Raw genomic sequence first — 20357 nt, 5'->3', positions numbered from 1 at the left:
CTATTTTTGTGAATATTCTTCCTTTGTCCTAAAAATGTTAATACTTACAGATTCTCCTTTTTGACCTTTAGGGCCAATGGACCCTGGAAATCCTGGTTGTCCAGCTTCACCCTTTTGAGAAAAAGCAGAAGAGTGATTTTGCATGAGGTCAGATGAGTACTGTAGTGACTCTCAGATTCAAGAGTGATTGTGCTCCTTCTGGCCATGGAATTTACCTATTGTCGTCCAAGGAGGAATTCTGAATCTAGTTATACTATTTGCATAATCATGTATTTGTCAGCACTTCACAATGCCTTTAGCTCTTTCAGAAATCCATAATATTCATAATGATATTCAAAATTAATGTGAAACAAATTAGTTTTCAAGGAAAGATGTTCAGAGAAGAAAAAATATATAATTTTGTCCTGTTTTGCCAAAAAAATTTGTGTGTGTGTGATCTTAAAGACATCAGATTGTTTAACTGACAATAATCCAAGACTCATTTTATCTCAGACACTTCTTTCTTTTTTTAGGTGGAGGAGTGGGGAGCCATGGGAAGAAAAGGGAGTCTCTCAGCTGTTTCCAGCACTGATATAATCACTTAAATGACTGGCTGTGGACAAAGAAGACATTCTTGTCCATGTGGTAACAGCAGCTTAGGAATGTGTAAGATGTTCCGGTCAGAGATCTTGAAGAGGGGTTTGTATGTGACATATAAAAAAGTACTTTGAGAAAATACAATTTAGAAATAATACTGTGGGAGGAAAACAGATCACTAGTCAGACTTTGGAGGATCCCAGCATTGTGCTTCCTTTCAGCATCTACCAAGATCCTTGAATATCACATTATGGCTAAAGTAAATACAGCCACTGGAAGTATGTTGGATTTTTTTTTTCCAACCTCAAAAGCGTTTTTGCAAAATGATGTTCACCATGGTATTTCTGGGCATATACCTTTTTCACCTTTCTTACACATTTTTTATTTTGAAAAAAATATAGAAAACATAAAGTCAAATGTGTCAAACCTCTGTGTACCAGGTACCCCAAATGAAAGTAATACAAAAATTTGCAATCTAAGAAGAAATTTCCTACATTTCCCCTTCTATTTCTGTCCCAGAGGAAGCCACTCTCTTGAATGTAGTGTTTATATTTTTCAGTCCATGTTTTTTCACTTTTACTGCATATATGTAATCATAAACAATATATTATTTGATATTTAAAACAAATTCCATAAATAGCTTTTTTTTTGTATATGATATCCTATAACTTGCATTTTACCACTCAAGGTTGTTTTTAATATCCATTCCTATTGATACATATAGATCTAGTTCACTCATTGTAACCACAGGACAGCATTCTATAATGTTACTATATACCAGGGTTTACCCAAGCCCCATTGATGGGCATTTGGGTTGTCTCCAGCTTTTCTTTATTATAAACAAATGCTGTAGTGCACATCTCTATATTTTCCCCCTTTTATGGATGTGTTTATCTGTTTATTTTGAAGCCTCAAACAACAGTCCACCCAAAATACTTCACATAAAAATTTATTACAGTCCCAAAAATGTTGGCTTATTTCCACATTTCTATCTAAATCAATATCTTATGACTTTACACTAGAGGAAGATGGAGTTTGTCATGTGCAATTGATAGAGATCACATTTTTCAAAAGGTTCTTCTAGATTTGTGGAATATATTTTTTAAAATTAATCTTGATTTTATTAATGTGAGTATTTTTCCTTCTTGAACCTAAACATTTAATGTACCATCACCAGTCTTATACTAACCACACTGTAGCAGAAACTATTCTTTTTTCTAGATATAATAAATTCTATCCAAAATAAGAAGAGGGAGAAATTGGTAGATACATTTAAAAAACCAATTGCTGTTGGTTGTAAAGAGAAAATAAACAACTGGCTTTGTCTGAGCATTAGGGTGTACAGAGTGACCATCCTGTTACTCATCTGGTAGGTGTTAAAATCCCCAGTGCATAGGGGCGAAGTGGAAATCAGGGAAGGGGTCTAGAAATTACTATTAAAGTCACATCTACCTGCTACCAAAGGGGAAGTAGAGGGGATTATATAAGGAAGAAGAGTAATTATATTCAGAGCTGCTATATATTTGAACCCATGTAAATAAGTCTCCATTGAAATGTAGAGGAAGGACCCAGTAGAGGCATGGGTCCATCTCTCTGAGTGGTACTTGGTCAGGCTAGACTTAGAGGAAATCTTAGGGACCTATTCCCTCATATAAAATTCTGTAAACAAAAGCATTTCATATCTGAATCTTAGACACATGAGGAGTTGGTTTTCATATTTAAAATGAATGTTCAGTGATTTATCACTGTGGCTAGCAGTTGAAAGGCAGATGAATTTACTGAGCTTCAGGAAAAGCTGTCCTCTAATTTGACACTTTCAAAGCTATTTAAAAGGCCTGGTGCTATTGAGGCTTAGTTTTTTCCACCTGTCAGTTGGCCCCAAAAGATACCTCCTAATTTCATAGTAGTCCTTAGATGTGCTGCTACCTTATTCCACTGTCTATATAAAGGAGTAGTTCTCCTCAACCAATCTGTAAACATGTTATTCCTTCACCACATTCTGCAAGTCTCAGGAAAGCTGCAGAGCAGGTATCATCATTTTAACACTGGTCGCCTGGTCACATGGCTGCCATGGTCTCTACTTCCGGTTACTAATAGCCACTAGTGTCCGTTGGTGTTTCTCCCTGTATTTTAATGTTCTTGATACAGGATGTGGCTGCTAAGCCTGGGGTGATCTGTGTGTAGATTCTGCTGCTTGGGTTTTGGGTAGGCTGCTTTCGTGATTCTATTTTGCATTGAGAAGTGATGTATTCTACAGCAATAACAAATCACTTATGTGTTGAAGTTGTACTTCTGACTAAATCTTTTGTTCAATGATATAAATTGGGTCCTTTCTCTGTCAAAATTATGGTGGGAGGTGCAAAGATGAACAAGACCAGGTGTTAAGGATGGCAACAGCTATGAATACCAAAGACAGAGAAATAACACTTCGTGAGAAGAAAGTCTGGAGTGGATGAATGGAAAGGAACAAATCTTTAGTGGTCAGGAATACCTGACCTAATATGTGTCAGGTATTGTGTTTTGGGGTAAGCTCATCTCATCTCATTTGATTTCAATCCGGCCATTAACTCTTTGTGTAGACACAATTATGCCCATTTAATGGACGAGGAAACTGATGCTCAGAGAAATGAAGTGATTTTCCCAAGTAGTTAGTTAATGGCACAATGAATTTTGACCTCAGAGCCCATGTTCTTTCCACCACTCAGTGGTTCTCACTCCTGACTGCCTGTTACAATCATCTGAAGCACTTTTACACATATTCCCTCAGACTTATTTACATGGGTTCAAATATATAGACTCGAAACCAAGTCAACCACAGGTATGGGCTCCACAGCAAATCAGAGTCTCTGGGCGTGAAGCCTGAGCAGTAGTATTTTCTAAGAGCTCCCCATGTGATCTCAATGTGCAGCCAGGGTTGAGAACTACCAAGGTTCACCATAGGTGCAAGCAAAGATCTGTGAGGGCAGCTTGAAGGAGGTTTAAATTCTCATTATGGTGACCTATGAACAGCATTATAATTTAAAAAATGAATGTATTGATTCATAACAGATACTAACCATTTAGTACCTTAGGTAGAGGTAGAGGTGACCTTACTCTTCCAGCAAGTGCTATGCTTGTCTTTCAGTTTATTTTATGCATTATTTATTGGCAGAGTCTTTCTCCTGTTAATTAGAATTCTTACAAATCATTTCATATGTACATTTATATCAGGTACTGCATCAAGCTCCCTGTAGACTCTTCTAGGTTATTCCTCTGGGTGGGAGGAGGGAACAGTTATACCACTGGCTTTTTCTAATTCCACTTAAGATTCTGAAGCAACTAGAAAAGATTTTGAGCAATAGAAAAGGTCCTTAGAGTTTGAAATACACCTGTTTTACAGAATCAAATTTCTCATCATTGAGGTCTTAAGAATTCCTAAGTAACATATGTTTCCTAATGAACATAGCAAAACAGAAGCCAGCTGTTTTGTTTCAATAAATGAATCATCATTTAAATACTTTAAAAGTGCCACAGCACTCTTCTTTGCTCAGCTGTCCTATGTGACAAGCTTTGTGGCTTTCTTTCTTTCCCCCATTAGCCCACATGTGCACAGTAGTAATTGCTTAAAATGTAATGTGTTTGTCACGGTGGTGTAGGAATTCTGTAAGCTATTTGATTACAGAAAATAATGCTAATGTACTACCCGTACAATCCTAGACACATAAATGCCTTATTATTGCTGTATAATCAATACTTTCTGGATATCTTTTTAAGAATGTCAAGGTTTTACTTATTTTTTTTGCAGAAAATTTCATTTTCAATGGTCAATTTAAAAGAAGTTTCTAGTTTCTGTTGAGACCATCTTTTAGCAATATTTTCTGGTGATAGATGTATGGTCTTTTGAATAGATTGGTTGCACTGATTTATAAGGCGCAGAAGTCATATTTTCTTGAATTCATGTCGAAATACCCTGCTCTCAATCAAGAGAATTTTTACTGGGTGAATGAATGAAAGTAGCACTCACAGGACACATTCCCTCGGAGTATTTTCAGACCTACTCATCTCTGTCTGTAGGTTTAATGTGCATTGTTTTTTTTCCTGACAATGGTACATTCACACTGAATTCAAGGTCATCACAATTTCAGAATCAAATCAGAGTGAAACATCTTTCTGAATGGGTAAGTGAATCTGTCGTCTTCACAGCTCACATAATTAAACCAGTGACTGATGATGAGGAGAAATGCAATAGAAATTTATTAGCATTTTAATTTTAAAACTGTTTTGAAATAATAATGATTATACATTACAAAACTCCACCAAAAAATACCCCCATGATGGTTTATGTATGGGTACTTAAGATGACACAAAAATAGGGAGCCTGAGCCTGAGGCATTTTGCTAAAGGGGGTCTTCAATTTTTTTTTTTTTTTTTTTTTGCCACCTGCACAGATTCATGAAACATTGCTTTATGAATCAAAGCTTGTGTTCCAATTTCATTTCCCTTGTTCCAGCTATTTCCCCTTCCTCTTCCTTGTAGCCAACTGCTATTCAGCAATCTTCACTGAGGAACAAATCCTCAGTGCCTAATCCGGCTGTCTGGTCAGGAGGCGGAGAGGCTTGCGCCCCCTGCAGGCCGGGCTCCCCAGGGACAGAACTCCGTGTGGCAGCAGGACTGCCCCGGACATGTGAATGCATAGGTAGATGTAAAACCCCGGTTGCTTTGTTCACTTTGGCAAATCTGATTACCTTCTCTCCTTTTGGGCCACCAGCTCCATATTCACCAAGGTTTCCCTAGGTAAACATAAGACAAATATAAATACAAAAACAGTCCATTTATGTTTAATACACTCAGCCCCTGCATTAAAAATATAATAAGATAATAGTGCCGTAACAGCTTTTTATGAATACCATCTCAATCATTTTTGCCTCTCTCACCTTCTGTGAAATATTCTTGAAAAACTCCAATTTTGGAGATACTATCTATCTTCTGTGACTTCCCCCCACAGGAGATGATTCGGGAGAAATACCACACCTCCAAGGGCAAATTGTCGTTACTGCAAATTAACGCCTGGCAACATTACTTGGTCACCAACAACTCCACTGACATGACTTTGTAACATTGTTAATGATATCTTTATTTCTCACTGTAATGGACTTTCCATTAATTAACCTCCTGGTTGCACTTGCCACTCTCTTGACTTGTATAATACCTCACTTTCCTAGTATCTTCCTATTTTTCTGACCTGTCCTCTTTCTCCTCACCTAACGGGTAAAGGTTAGATTTCCTCAGGACTTATGTCCAGACTCTTTTCTCTTGTGACTCAACATTTTCTCCTGGGCATACTTCTTTGCTCCCATGGCTTCGGTATCATCTATACAAAGATGGACAGTTTTATAAACCCAGCACACATCTCCTGAGTTTTGACCCATGTATCAAATTTTCTACTTGCTGTATACACTTGTAAATTCTAGAAAAAAATTCATATTCAAGAGTTTCAAACGGAAATTAAAAAATATAATAATACACACATATATGGGAGAGAGAGATGAGAGTATTACATCATGCTGTTAACATTCATTAGCCCAGAAGTGGGGTAATAACAATTGACTTCTTCCGAATGTATCTCTATAGTTACTTGTTAAAATGCATAGTAATTTCATTTTACAATTGAAAAAAATCAAGGAAAGAAAGAAAACCAAGGAAAAAAAGAAAATCTGAAAAATTTCCCTTCCATAGAAGTCTTCCTTCTTCACTCTGGCTATCATTGTTAACACTGCCCTCCTCCTTATTCCTCAAGTCCCATCAGTCATCCAGCCTGGTTTCTCTGTTTCCCAAGTCTCTTCTCTTCACACCACTGGTCTTCACTCCAGGTAAGCTATCATCATGTCTTGCCAGGACTATTGCAGTTGCTCCCTAACTGGCATTCTATAATCCAGTCTTGCTCCCCATACACCTACATTTTCTATATAAAGTCAGAGAGATATTCTGAGCCCCTTCCTTCTAATCCTTTATAAAGCCATCAAAATCCCACCTGACTTGAACTCATTTTCCTCTACAGGATCATGGTAGCCACTGCTCTCCCTCAGAATTTCCGTCTGGAACAGCTTTCTTTTAGCTTCTCAAATGGAGCAAGGTACTTCCCATTTCACCCTTTAAGTCATCACTCTGTCCTCACCCTTTGTCCAGTTAGCAACTATTCATCATCCTTCAGGTCTCAAGTATTAGAAGATGCCATTCACAGAAGCCTCCTGCGGATCTCCCAGACAGGTTCTCCTCTCATCTTCTCATTGGATATTGTAGTTTTCTTTCATAATACTTACTAATATTTTTAATTTTGTGTTTGTGTAAAGAATTTTGCATCTTTTACACTAGAATATAAGCTCCATGATGACCTGGAATTGAATGCCCCATTCCTAGCACAGTACTTAACATACAGGAAACATTCAACAAATATTTGTTGAATAAATAAGCCTATAATTCGAATTTATGTGTTTTCTCATTAAAATCTTTTTATTAAAATACATGTGTTGGGGTGCCTAGGTGGCTCAGTCAGCTAAGCGTATGACTCTTGGTTTTGGTTCAGGTCTCATCATTCATTGAATAGAGCTCCACATGCTGTTAGCATGGAGCCTGTTTGTGCTCTCTCTCTGCCTCTCTTTCAAGATAAATAAGCTTAAAAATAAAATAAAATATCTGTGTTGATAGAAAAAATTAAAAGTAGAGGAACTTTTAAAAAAAATGTGTATTTATTTTTGAGAGAGAATGCGAGCAGGGGAGGGGCAGAGAGAGAAGGAGACAGAGAATCCCAAGCAGGCTCCGTGCTGTCAGTGCAAATCCTGATGCAGGGCTTGAACTCACAAGGTGTGAGATCATGACCTGAGCTGAAATCAAGAGTTGGACGCTTAACTGACTGAGCCACCCAGGCACACCAAAAGTAGGGGAACATTTAAACAACAAAAATATCCAGAGGCACTCATTCAGATCACTGTTACTATAATTTGACATTTCAAATATGCCTTCCATGCTATTCATACTACTTCAATCAAAAATAAGTAGTTTATAACTGCTGTTACTGTTGGTCTTGTGACAGACATTTTCTCATTTTTTCCTATTTAACTTTCATCTGAAATGTCTAAATTGAAAATAAAAACTGTATTTTCAAAGTCCTGAGCTGTAAATTGTTACAGGGACATACTTGAAAATGAGATATGAAACCCTAAGACACGTACACACATACATAAAGAATCAGCAGTTCCAAAATGATAGGTCGCTTGGATGCAACCTGCATAAAACAAATTTGAGGCATTTTCTGATAATACTAGCCATTTGGACATGATGCCAATCAGTGTATACAACCCATCAGCACCTCTCCCTGGCTGTGTTTAAGGTAGGACATTTTTGGGAAAGCTGGAACATGCTTTGGTGTAAGACATGAGTTATCCAGAGATGGTTTTTGGATTGGGAGGCTCCATGCTCTTGAATTGCAGCACAGAAGATCACCCAAAGTGCATCTAGGTGAGATCATATTACAATACAGCATCTTGGTTTAGATCCCTCTCCCATCACACCTCTCAGCACCCTACAGGATATCAGAGACGCTGTGACTGGGATGAAAAACTGCATCTATAGCACCAGCTCATATTATTCTATCCATATGCTGTACTGTTCTAAAATCTTGATTTTTTTTTCTGGTGGCTTTTACACCCAGAGGAAAAACAGGGCTATTTACTGCCCATCAGAGCACCGTATGTTTGCTTCATTCAATAGCTAGACCAGGAAATCCATCTAATCAAGGATATTCAGTGGCCTCTGGAGCTGTCGTCCAATCTTGGGATAACAATAAGCAAGGCAGATGTGAACTTGAACTTCAGCAGCATTGACATGTGAGATCTTGCTCTCTACTTTCTCCAAACTAACTTCACCAGACAATTACTTGGCTCTACAGAAATAATAAGAAACATAGTCCTTGTGTTTCTGGAATCTAGCATTCTGCCCCAGATACTGTTCTAATTTTAGTAGGTCATTTGTACACTGGAGCCATGTCATTTGAATGGGTTCTCATACACCTTTTGAATAAATGTAATAGTTGCATCATTTTAAATGTGTTTATTTAAAAATTTCTGTGGTGATGTGATGAGGGTTGTGGTGTGGGGGTGCTAATCTGCCTGGCCATTTCAAGAATTTGAGTAGTCAGGGCTGCCTATATGGCTCAGTTGGTTAAGAATCTAACTCTTGATATCAGCTCAGGTCATGATCTCGCAGTTCATGGGAACGAGCTCTGCATTGGGCTCTGTGTTGACAGAGAGGAAACTGGGATTCTCTTTCTCCCTCTCTCTCTCTGTGCCCCTCCCCTTCCTCGGCTCATGCTCCCTCTCTCTCTCTCTCTCAAAATAAATAAACTTAAAAAAAGAGAATTTGGTGATGTTGGAACTTGTCCTCTGTTCTCTTATGGGAAGTGATGAGTGAGAGTTTTGAAACCTACGTCAGGCAATTGGGAAGACTCAAGCTATTGCGTGTGACTTGGAGAAGGTATTCTCTGGAAAGAAGGGGATGTACCTGGGCATGAATAGGTTGGACCACAGGAGACGGTTCATAGGGAGGAAGACACAGGACGTTAGGATTTAAATTTCATTTCTGAATCTTCTGGGCCCAGAAGATTGGCTGCTGGGAGGCGCAGCGTCAATCTCCAAAAGCTAAGACTGGTTCTCTGCAAATTGCACCGAGTGTGACGATGGAAGATCACACAACTGTGCATTTTCAATGTGGATCTTTAAAAACAATATCAGATGTAAAATCTGCCTGTTCTTGGCCTCCACACATGATACTTTTTTCCCCATCTAGACTCTTGTGAGAAGCTCTGGATCCGATGGCTTTAGCAGTTGACAGAGCCTATCAAATTTTTATTAAAATTCCCAGAGTTAGAGACAATGAAGAGCAGTTTGCTGGATTGTGAGCAGATTTTCCTTAAGGGGAATATTCTCAGCATTGTTGCTTCGTGCAAACAATCTCACAGAGTGGGAGCAGCTGTTTGTAAATTATTTTTGTGATGGAGAGGGAAATCTACCTTTTATTCTTTGCAGCCTCAAGTGGGCGTGCAAAAATACACATAAACACATTTACATATTGTTCCCAACCTTACTCTTTAGTTTCTCTATTCCTTACTTCCTTTTTTCCCCATTCCCTTTTTGATTTGTGGGGACAAGGTCTCTCATACCTGAGCTTCTCCCTCCAGAAGACAGAAGGAAAATTATAGGCGAAAAGACGAACTCCTGTACAGGGGCCACAGGACAATTCCCTTGCCTTTGAGGATTCCTGGGACTGTGGGCTCTTCAAGTTAGAATGGGGAGGAGGTGTGTCTGAGTCACCTGCTGCTTGTCCTCCCACAGGTGGCTGCTTCAGCAGAATCCAGGCTGCACAACTGGGAGCTGAGTTGCTGAGGTCCAGAGCTCAAGTGCAGACATTACATAAATCAATGCCAATTTAAAAGGGATGATTATTTTAACCTTGGAATGTTACTTTATATGTCTCAATACATGGTCCATTATTTAATATCTAAGAAAGTTTCATTTATGTGCCTCTCTCTCTCTCTCTCCCAAGCTACAGCCAGACCACCAGGCATGCAATGAAATGCAAAATGAAACCACCTCAGTATCCAAAACAGATGGGGCAGGTGGGTGAAGTCACTGCTAAATGAAAACATGCATCTCGCTGCTCATGGCACACTTGGCCCTTTCCTTTGTGAAGCTGTGGGTGGGGATGAAGTGGTTATCATCCAGAAATACTGGTCAGGGTAGGTACTGAGAACGTGGGCCCTACCTCCTCCAACCATTCTGGTGGGGCTCATCTAACAGCCCTAACTAACTACTCTCAGAGTGAAACAGAGTAAAGTCTTTGGGAAGCTACCTTCCATTAAATCTCAGATGGGTCTAAAGTCTTTTGATGCTAAGTGGCTATAGTGCATCATTTGGGGGAAGAAAAGCTATGGTCTCTCCTCTCTAACCAGGAAGGCTCCAGCTTCAAAGCCACATTTTGAGCACTTGTGGACTAAATACTTGTGAACCTCAGTCCTGTAAAGGCGATAAGGATACATAGCTGGAGTTATTTTGGGCCAGACAATAGCTAACTTCAAAGTACTACAAAGTTTGCTACTAGCAAGATTCTCCACTTGCCTGCTTTGGTCAGCCCCCCCCCCCCCTTTTTTTTTGAAATATAACCTTCAAGTTAAAAATTTACATTCTCAACTTTAGACTAAAATATAAATGCTTCATATGTCTTCATTTAAGGGGAAAAACTGACTCATTGGCAAGATAAACTATATATAGAAGTAGTGTTGGGAGACCTGTGAAGATATGAGCTTTAAAAGTTTTGCAAGGGATAGCAAATATTTAAGTAGCTGAGTAGCAACTTGGTAAATTTTATACCAAAGGTGATAGTAATAGAGTGTGCTCTTTAAGTTTTTCTAGCTGACACTGTGACATCAGAGCCAACTCATTCTCATTATTTTGAAACATTTATGATAAATCCTGTTTTGTGACACTAGATGTCATTACACAAAAGCATTGTACTTTAACTGATTAATTTTAGATACGCTTTACTTTTTTTCCCACTTGTTCCAAGCCCTAATGTTTTAAAAAAGCCGGTATAGATCTATTCAGAAAAATGTTTAATAAAGAATCATAAAATATACCCCAAACATCCTTCCTAGTAGAATACTCCCTAGAAAACCTAAGTAAATGAGAAAATATAAGACAGGATCACTTAGGAAGTGTAACAAGCCTTCCACACTTTCCACAGTCTTTATGTTGAGTGCAATCTGATCAAAGAAGAATTGGGATTTTTAAAACTCATTAGCTCATCATTTAATAAACATTTTTCTGAGCACCTGCTATCTTCAGGGCCTTTGCTGACACATAGCATCTCTCTGAGATTTCTAAACAGAGAAGAATGACAGCAGTCAGAGGAATTTATAAAAAGGGAAAGCAAGAACATAGAGGAGAGACAGAAAGGGGGGTATCCCTGAATTTGTTTTTGTATAGGGGCAAAATTATTCACCACAAAGTATCAACAATAAGCTATCAGGTTTAGAAGGGATCCTAGTCAGTGAATAGAATGCCTCACTCTGAGTGATCAGACCTCAAATACTTATTATTAAATGAGGAGTCAATCAATGCTTTCACTTAGGTCTCTGGGTCTTATGTCATTGCCAGCACCCACTTTTTTCCTCTCCGTTGTGTTTCCTTGGAAAACAGAAAGTAAAACTGTCTTACCTTCTGCTACTCAGGTACCACCAGGTCAATATTCCATCTATCTTGATTGCAATTTAAAAACCTTGGGGAAGTGGCTCCCATTAAAAGTGGCTCCCCCCTGAAAGGTGGGAGACTCCTAGTCTTGGCCTATGGTATGTAAAGTTTGCTTGAGGTTTTAGCATAGCAGTGATTGGTTTTGATGAGAAATCCATCACCTACTGTGCTCCTCAAGCTTCAAGGCAGCAAACAATCTATTTCTACCCTGAGAGAAACTGGACATATGGCAGTATAGATGGTGAAACATGGTTTTTGCATTAGTTTTTTTGCATGATGTTTTGCAAACTTTGAAGTAATTTTTTTTAATTTATAAAAATAATATCCTGGTTTTGTAAAAAGATGCTGAGTAAAATACATTTTTTTGAAACATACTTTCAGTGCAGAAAGATATTAACTACATGCAATTATGTTTCAAAGTCTGAACACTTAGGAATTAATGTTTTCTTTTTCCAAATACATGACCACATAAAATCTCTGTGTGTATAAGATGTGAAAAAAAAGAAGCCATACATACATTGTTATGATATCCAAGAGTCTGTTGTACTCCTTGTATTCCAGGAGGTCCCTGTATTAGAAATAAATCAAAGATAAATATGTAAACACCAGAACAATGTGAATTTAAAGAATGTGTCTAAGAATTCTCGGAATCTTCCAGTTCAGAAAAAAGGAAGAGCGTGTTTAGTCAAATATTCTAATTAATAGAGAATTACAAGGGCATTAGCTTTTCAGGTTTCTAAAGGTATCTCTAGGTTAAATCCTGCATGAATCCAAAGAGGGGTCCTAAGTGGGAACGTGTAACATTTTACCAGAAGGTCAGCCATCAGCACATTCTTTATTTAAAAATATCGCACCCATAAAACTCCTCCAGGGAAGAGGTAGTAGCTTCAGTTTATTTTTGACACTTATCACAGGGCTTTGATCAATATATTATAGAAATGTGTGCCCATGTGTTAACTTAGAAAATAGGGGAAAATATTTTTTCTATTACTTTATCCGTCTCAATTAGTTGAGTGAAAATGGCTGCACATGGACATTCAGGGCAGAAAAAGATGTCTGTTCAAAAACCTCAGACTTAAAGATATTGAAATGCTTGTGGTTTTCAGCTGACATGGAATGTTCACCAAGCACTATGCTGAGCTTTGGGTAGACAGGGAAGAAGACATCTGTCTGTCCCTAAAAATTCCAGATAGAGAAAAAGAGAAGAGTCTCTGAGTTTTCAGGGATTACATTTTGGGGAGAGAGAGCCATAAGAAAATACAAAGCTTAGCATTATTTTAAATCAACTGGTTCAAGCCAAGAGAGAGTCAGCAATGTCAGAAAAGAGGCTGCATATTTCATCTAGACCTCGAAAACTCCTCAGAGGAGAGAAAATATTTCAGAGGCAAAGTTCTTTACATTTTACCTCAGAAGATAATACAAAGAAAAATTAAGGGTGAGCAAATCGAACATCACTGTTATACAAAAATTATTTTCTTTAAAAAGGAATTAAAAACTTTGAAAACTGAAGAAAATCTTAAGGAACAATTACTAGCTGTACTCACTGATATAAGTAACACCTTAAGTATATTAAAAAAATTAATATCAGTTAACATTTATGACTGGTATTCCTTATGAACAGCTTGTGTCTGAAGATCTCTCCTAATGTGGAACTTTTGTATTGTGTCACTAAATACAGAAGACACAAAGATGTAATGATGGATGTCTGCAAGCAGGTTGATATAACTCTTGAGAAAATAATAGGCCTCACGAGTAACAGAGCTGAGTATGATTGGAAAGACAAACGATGCTGTTACCTTGCTGAAATAAAAACAGAGCTAATGTCAGAAAAGAATTCTCATGGCACTATATTTTTTTCACGTTCTTTTTCTATCAGCCAGCTTTGTGTATTCTAGGTCAGCCAGATGAAGTAATGAGGGAAGGGAAAATTGGGTTGGGAGTTGTAAGAAAGTTTCTAGCCTAGAAGATGCAAACTAAACACTCATTCTGAAAATCAGGGAAGATGAGATTCTTTACACATTGATCCTTCTGCAGCTACATAATGAGGCAAGGAGAAATGTTAGATACCATATGTAGCAGCATCAACAGGTAGCATATGGGTATATGCATAGCAGGCATTTGGTGAATGTTGATTGTGCGTCGATAATATGGCCAATTAGATACCCACCAATCAGTTATGTGGTGGGTAAATTTAGCTTCATACACATTCATCCTCATTGAATGTATTAATAATTAGTGATCCCAAATATAGCAGAATAATACAGTCTCTCAAATAGAGCAGAAGAATCAATCAAATAAGAATAGCAAACACTGATAGAGGATTTACTCTGGGCCGGGCATTATACCAGACATTTTATGTGCATTAGCTCATTTAATCCCTACAGTGACACTGAGAGGCACCTACCATCATTATTTCCAATTCACAGATACAGAAATGGAGGGCTAGAAATTGTTAACTGGCCCAAGGTCACACCACTGCTAAGTGGCAGGGCTACTATTTAACATAGGCAGCTGGACCCAAACTCAGTTCTCATCTACTCTCCTATCTTAACTTGAAAGCAGACTCTCAGCCTAAAATAATTTTGGTAGTAATTTTTTTCAATCATGTTAACTGTGCCCCAGAGTACCTGGGTGATCACTCTTCTATGTTCTACTTAACATACAGAAATTGAAAAAAAAATCAACAGAACTTGTATTTAGCACTTCTTGTGAGCCCACGCTGTGATTAGGGCAGGAGGGGAAGACAGAAGCACTTTGTCTTTAGATGTAGTCCCACCAGGTAGATGAAGGAGGCCCCTCTAAGTATTCTTTGCATCTCCCACTATCTTGATACATTCTTGCAACCCATGATAGGGATATTATGCCTAAACATTCCCCCCAATTCCTCTCAACCCACAGCTATACTCGAAATGCATCTGATCTTTGTTTGCAGAGGTTGGGAGAGGGGGTGGTCAAAGGATATAAGAAGTGGGGCACTTCATAAAGGGGGCTCTGGAAGACAAAAATAAGGAAGGAAAAATAAACAGGACAGTGAACAGCATGGTAGGGGTTACATGGCACAGAACAGATAGAAGCATGGATGAGAATAGTAAAAATAACAGGATGGAAAAAATTGGGTGAGGGGCACCTGGGTGGCCCAGTGGGTTAAGCGTCTGGCTTCTGCTCAGGTCATGATCTCGCGGTTCACAAGTCTGAGCCTTTCATTGGGCTCTGTGCTGACAGCTCAGAGCCTGGAGCCTGCTTTGGATTCTGTCTCCCTCTCTCTCTGTCCCTCTCCCACTCACTCTCTTTCTATCTCTCAAAGATAAATAAACATTAAAAAAATTTAAAAAAAGAAAAGAAAAAAATGGGTGAGAATCAGGTCTGATCTTTTACAGACTGGTTATGTCCTCACAGTGTATAGCTGTGTTACATAAACCCAGAAAATATTCCTTATCCAGGATCCTGATCTTGCTGTTGAGCACACCACTAGGGGCAGGGCAGGAGGGCTCTGCACTGCTCCTCCCTCTTAAAACAAAATCAAGAGCACAACTCACTGAACAGAGACTCTGGCCAATAGAAAAGCTTGAACAATATTATTCAGATATACACAGCATTAATAAACCTATAAAAATTACTTCCACAATTTTATATGTTCTATTCTTGCCATAAAATGTCATATCCACAAAGTAGTGCTCCAAATGGGGTCAGTCTAAAGTTTTAGGCTCTACTACCTTATCTGCTGATGAGCATTTATGGTGACATTTTCTTTCTTGTTCTTTTAGTCAGGAGGATACACTGGGTATCACAGATTCCAGGTTTAACGTAACAGAGATTTCCAGTTAACAGTCTACCCTGAAGGCAATACTTTACACAAATTCTCCCTGAGGGCTAAAGAAACTGTGAGGTGACTGAAAGAAGACTCCAGTATAGAGTCCTCAGGCAGTCTACCTCTGACCTGACTGCAGTCAGCGTGGCAATGGCTCACTGGGTTGTCCTGAAACTGGCAAAAAGAAACCACCTCAGTGTGGGGACAGCGACTACAGAGAAACACTATGCATATAAACGTGGAGAGCAACTCTGTTTATTGTTGGAAGACCAACATAGACCGTGGGGTCTTGGAACTGGCTGTTCTGGAGCCACATCCCCAAGAGATGTGCTATTTTCCTATTTTCTATTCTGGTACAATGCATGGCTGGCAAAGATCCAACAAGACATTTGTTTCCAAGTTTAGTAAGAGCTGTCAGTCTTACAGACTATCAATCAACTCTGAGGAAGGAGACGTTAAAGACTTGTGGTAAGTGACAGGTCTCCCGGCACCACATGGTGTTAGTAGATGCTCCACTTGAGAGGTCACTTTCTCTGAGGTCTGCATTTATGAGGACTCATCAAGGAGTTGCTTAGATGACCCAGGCCCAGTGGAGAATGGAAGCTAGCTATGGAGGGCACATAAGCCTTGGCTAACAAGCAACTCCACTAGGAAAAACAGTTGAAGGATTATGGAAAGAAAAAAATGTCCCAATATCTTGCTCGTGATAGTAGCCTACATGTAGACATACAGAAATCATGCCTTTACGATGTCTGTCTGTCTTTTAGGCAGCTCTGCTTCACTCTGCCTGTATTGGGTTGGGAGACATAGGACATCTTGGTTAATGTGATGAGTATACAATTACAGAGCAGCTTTAAAATGCTCATGAATTCCAGGGAGACACACTTGTTCAGAACCCAACTGGGCCAATGTGTAATTATCTGAGAGGTCCATAAACCTGGTATGGGTAGAGATCCTGATGTTGTTTCCTACTGCAAAGAACCATACCTGGCGTGAAGTGAATTGATGCTGCAGTTAATTTGGGAGTATATACTCTCAGCAATCATTTATACCATTGAGTTTTGTTTTGTTTTCTACAATCTTGCTAGAGGTGGGAAACAGAAAAGCATCATGAAGCATCATGATTTCTGAAACCAGTGTCATCAAATGCATGGTGTGAAAATGACGAGCTATTTGTATTATCATCCTCTTTGTAGATTTCAGTTTTGGCTGCAGATTCCCAAAGTTTAAAAGATAGGAAGAGTAGTGGGTTAAAAACCACACTCTTCAGACTTGGTCTTGGCTGTACTTTCACTTTTCAGTTCATGTAGTACACAGAGGTCAAAGAACTCTACTTTTGCCACCCCGCGCGCCTCCCCCGCCCCTCTCCCAGTCCCCTTCCCTGGTGTTTGGTGTAAGATCTCTATGCAAGTCAGGGCTAAGACCTCTTGATTCAGCTTTATCACACCCTAGTATTCTGAATCAAAATCTCTATGATTCCACAGTTACTCTACCTCCTCTCCGATCTTCCTCTCTGAACCATTTTCCTGTTTTCCTTTTCTCTAAAAGCATCCCTTAGTTTTTCCTAACTGCTGACTAAGCCTCCTTGAGCCATCTGGGTGCCACTTATCTCCATGCACCATTGCTGTTCAATCTCTTATTAAGGACTCCTTTCAGGATTCACAAATACATATTTTCAGGTTATACAAAACTGCCTTCTGGCCCTGTGGGTTTCCAATTAATTTCAGTTGCAACCTTTGAAATACCAAAACCTCTGTGAAGAAAGCTGTACTAGTCAACTCTCTTCAAAACATGCTAAAAAATAGCTTTGCAGTAAGAACAGATTGAAGGTTTGTTATTGAAAGTCATTTGGGCTAATTTTCAAGAAATATTTTCAGTTTCTAATGGCTGGTAGAAAAAGAAGAGAACAGTAATTATTTTTCCTTTGGTTAAAAAATATATAATTAGGAAGCCTAAAGTTATTCATAGGAATGGTAAAATGAAGCATATTTCAATATATAGTAGTCGCTGGAAAAGCTAAGGTTTTCTCTTATATAGTTCCATCTATAATATCATATATAACCTAGTATATATAAAGCATATTTACACTGATTATGTGGGCTTTGGTACACTGTCTTTCCAGTTGGAATGAAACAAGGAGTTTTAACCTTTTTTAAATCTGATTATAACTCGAGATGTGGTACATAGTACCTTTCCCCTCCCCACAAAGGTTTGCTGAACTCAATAGAATTATTATTTCTACAAGAGGGGTGCCTGGGTGGCTCAGTCGGTTGAGTGCTTGACTTGATTTTGGCTCAGGTAATGATCCCAGGGTCGTGGAATTAAGCCCCATGTTGGGCTCCATGCTGAGTGTGGAGACTGCTTAGGATTCTCTCTCTCCCCTTCCCTCTGCCCCTTCTCTGGCATGCATGCACTTTCTCTCTCAAATAAAATTTTAGAAAGATACAAAAAAAAAGAATTGTTATTTCTACAAGAAAAAAATTTGAGGGGAAAGCTAACTTCTTGCTTGTTGGTTTTGGTTTCAGTCAGAAATGGTAGCAAAACTAGCAGAAGTCTTGCTGCTTCCAAACTCCTAGAATACAGGGCCAACAGATTTAGATTAATCTAAGAATATGGCTAAATAATTGAAAACAAAGCTGCAGTGAGCTCTAGTTAAGTAGAAAAAAGCTTATGGATGGATTTTTGAGCAAAATTACAACATAGAAAGTTGTGTCCTAACTCTGAGAGAAAAATCAATAATACTCTTTAGATAGAAAATATTTGGGAAATCAATTCTTTCTTTTAAACACAGAACCTTTTTTTTATCTTAAATATTTGCTCTAAATGAAATTTTTTTCATTGTCCCTCAGGATTTAATTATGTAAGTTAAACGGTTGTAATTTTATAATGGATTAGTTTTCTGAAAATGCTATGCTTCTGCTACAAATTTTTAGTGACTAAGTAGATATCAACACTCCCAGCCCCCACGGCTCAAAATTGCTGAAAACTCTCAAACTACAAAATAATGATTTCTGAAGCCAGGAGAAGATTTACATTTCTTTTTTTCTTTTTTTTTCAATGTTTTTTTATTTTTTTTATTTTTGGGACAGAGAGAGACAGAGCATGAACGGGGGAGGGGCAGAGAGAGAGGGAGACACAGAATCGGAAACAGGCTCCAGGCTCCGAGCCATCAACCCAGAGCCTGACGCGGGGCTCGAACTCACGGACCGCGAGATTGTGACCTGGCTGAAGTCGGACGCTTAACCGACTGCGCCACCCAGGCGCCCCAAGATTTACATTTCAACATAGATATCTCAAGCTCTCCTTTTTAGGATTACAATGGGAATGTAGCCAGACAGTATGTAGTAGGTAAAATTCAAGGACCTGGAGAGGAGCCCCTATTGGTGAAAATATGTCACCTTCTTTCTGGTTTATGCCTAAAACTGCATAGAGAAAGTTTGATTTATTTTATTTTATTAAAATTTTTTAATGTTTATTTATTTTTGAGAGACAGAGACAGAGTGTGAGTGGAGGAGGGACAGAGAGAGAGGGAGACACTGAATAGGAAGCAGGCTCCAGGCTTTGAGCTGTCAGTGCAGAGCCTGACACAGGGTTTGAACTCACATGCTATGAGATCATGACCTGAGCCGAAGTCGTATGCTTAACTGACTGAGCCACCCAGGTGCCCCTGAAAGTTTAATTTATTTGTTTGGTTTTATCACCAGCTCAAATGCAAATGTTCCTGGGAGATGTAATACTAATGCTTCATATATATAACTTTGTATAATTCCTTTTTTTAAAGTGTATTTATTTGTTTTGAGAGAGAGAGATTAAGAGATTCTGAGCAGGGCATGACTCTTAAATATGGAGAACAAACAGAGGGTTACTGGAGGGGTTGTGGGAGGGGGGGATGGGCCAAATGGGTAAGGGGCGTTAAGGACTCTAACCCTGAAATCATTGTTGCACTCTATGCTAACTAATTTGGATATAAATTAAAAATAAAGAAAGAAAGAAAAATAAATAAAGAAATCCAGGGAAATAAAGAAAGAAATTAAAAATAAAGAAAGAAAAGAAAAAAGAAAAAAAAAAAGAGATCATGAGCAGGGCAGGAGCAGAGAGAAGGAGACAGAGGATCCCAAGCAGGCTCTGCACTGTCAGCACAGAGTCTGACACACGGTTCAAACTCACAAACTTTTGAGATCATGACCTGAGCTGAAACCCACAGCCATATGCTTAACGGATTGAGCCATCCAGGCACTCCCAACTCTGTATAATTTTAAATTTGTTTTCATGTATTTTCTTGGATGGCAGGGTAATGTGATTGCAAAACACACTATCTTATTTGATTTTTATAATAACTGAAGTGGGTATTATTATATTCTTCGTAAGATGAAAAAAACAGAGATTTTCCCCTATATCACACAATAAGCAAATGGTAGAACCAAGTCTAAGAGTTGTTCCATTCTAATATATTCTTATGAATCATTTATTAAATATTTCTTGAGAGCAAGTTGAATGGGGCAGAGAAGGGGAGGAGTAAAGGGATGGTACGTGGGGAGTAGGGACAGGAGAAGATAGAGCCAAAAGACAAAGGGAGACAGAAGAGAGAGGATGAGAATCTCGAAGGCCAATTCTTTGTTTATACCACCATCAGCCCAGGCCTCTTCGTTTCTGGCACATGGTTCTGAGAAATGGAGTTACTTCTTTTGAATTAA

At 38.7% G+C, this 20357-nt stretch overlaps 1 protein-coding gene across 2 annotated transcripts in view; it reads right to left on the bottom strand.

Moving 5' to 3' along the window:
• The window catches only part of COL19A1 (collagen type XIX alpha 1 chain), a 350374-nt gene that overhangs the window by 75698 nt on the left and 254319 nt on the right, over positions 1–20357 (bottom strand). For both annotated transcript variants that reach the window (XM_058734368.1, XM_058734369.1), the window contains exons 18-20: positions 12373–12423; positions 5301–5345; positions 49–111 (exon numbers count right to left, since the gene is read on the bottom strand). In XM_058734368.1, the coding sequence (XP_058590351.1) occupies positions 49–111; positions 5301–5345; positions 12373–12423 (159 nt within the window). The remainder of the gene's footprint in view (positions 1–48; positions 112–5300; positions 5346–12372; positions 12424–20357) is intronic.

The sequence above is a fragment of the Neofelis nebulosa genome, chromosome 6, assembly GCF_028018385.1.
Source record: "Neofelis nebulosa isolate mNeoNeb1 chromosome 6, mNeoNeb1.pri, whole genome shotgun sequence".
Classification (NCBI taxonomy): domain Eukaryota; kingdom Metazoa; phylum Chordata; class Mammalia; order Carnivora; family Felidae; genus Neofelis; species Neofelis nebulosa.
Note: the sequence above shows the minus strand (reverse complement) of the source record. Positions and strands in the feature narration are given on the sequence as shown.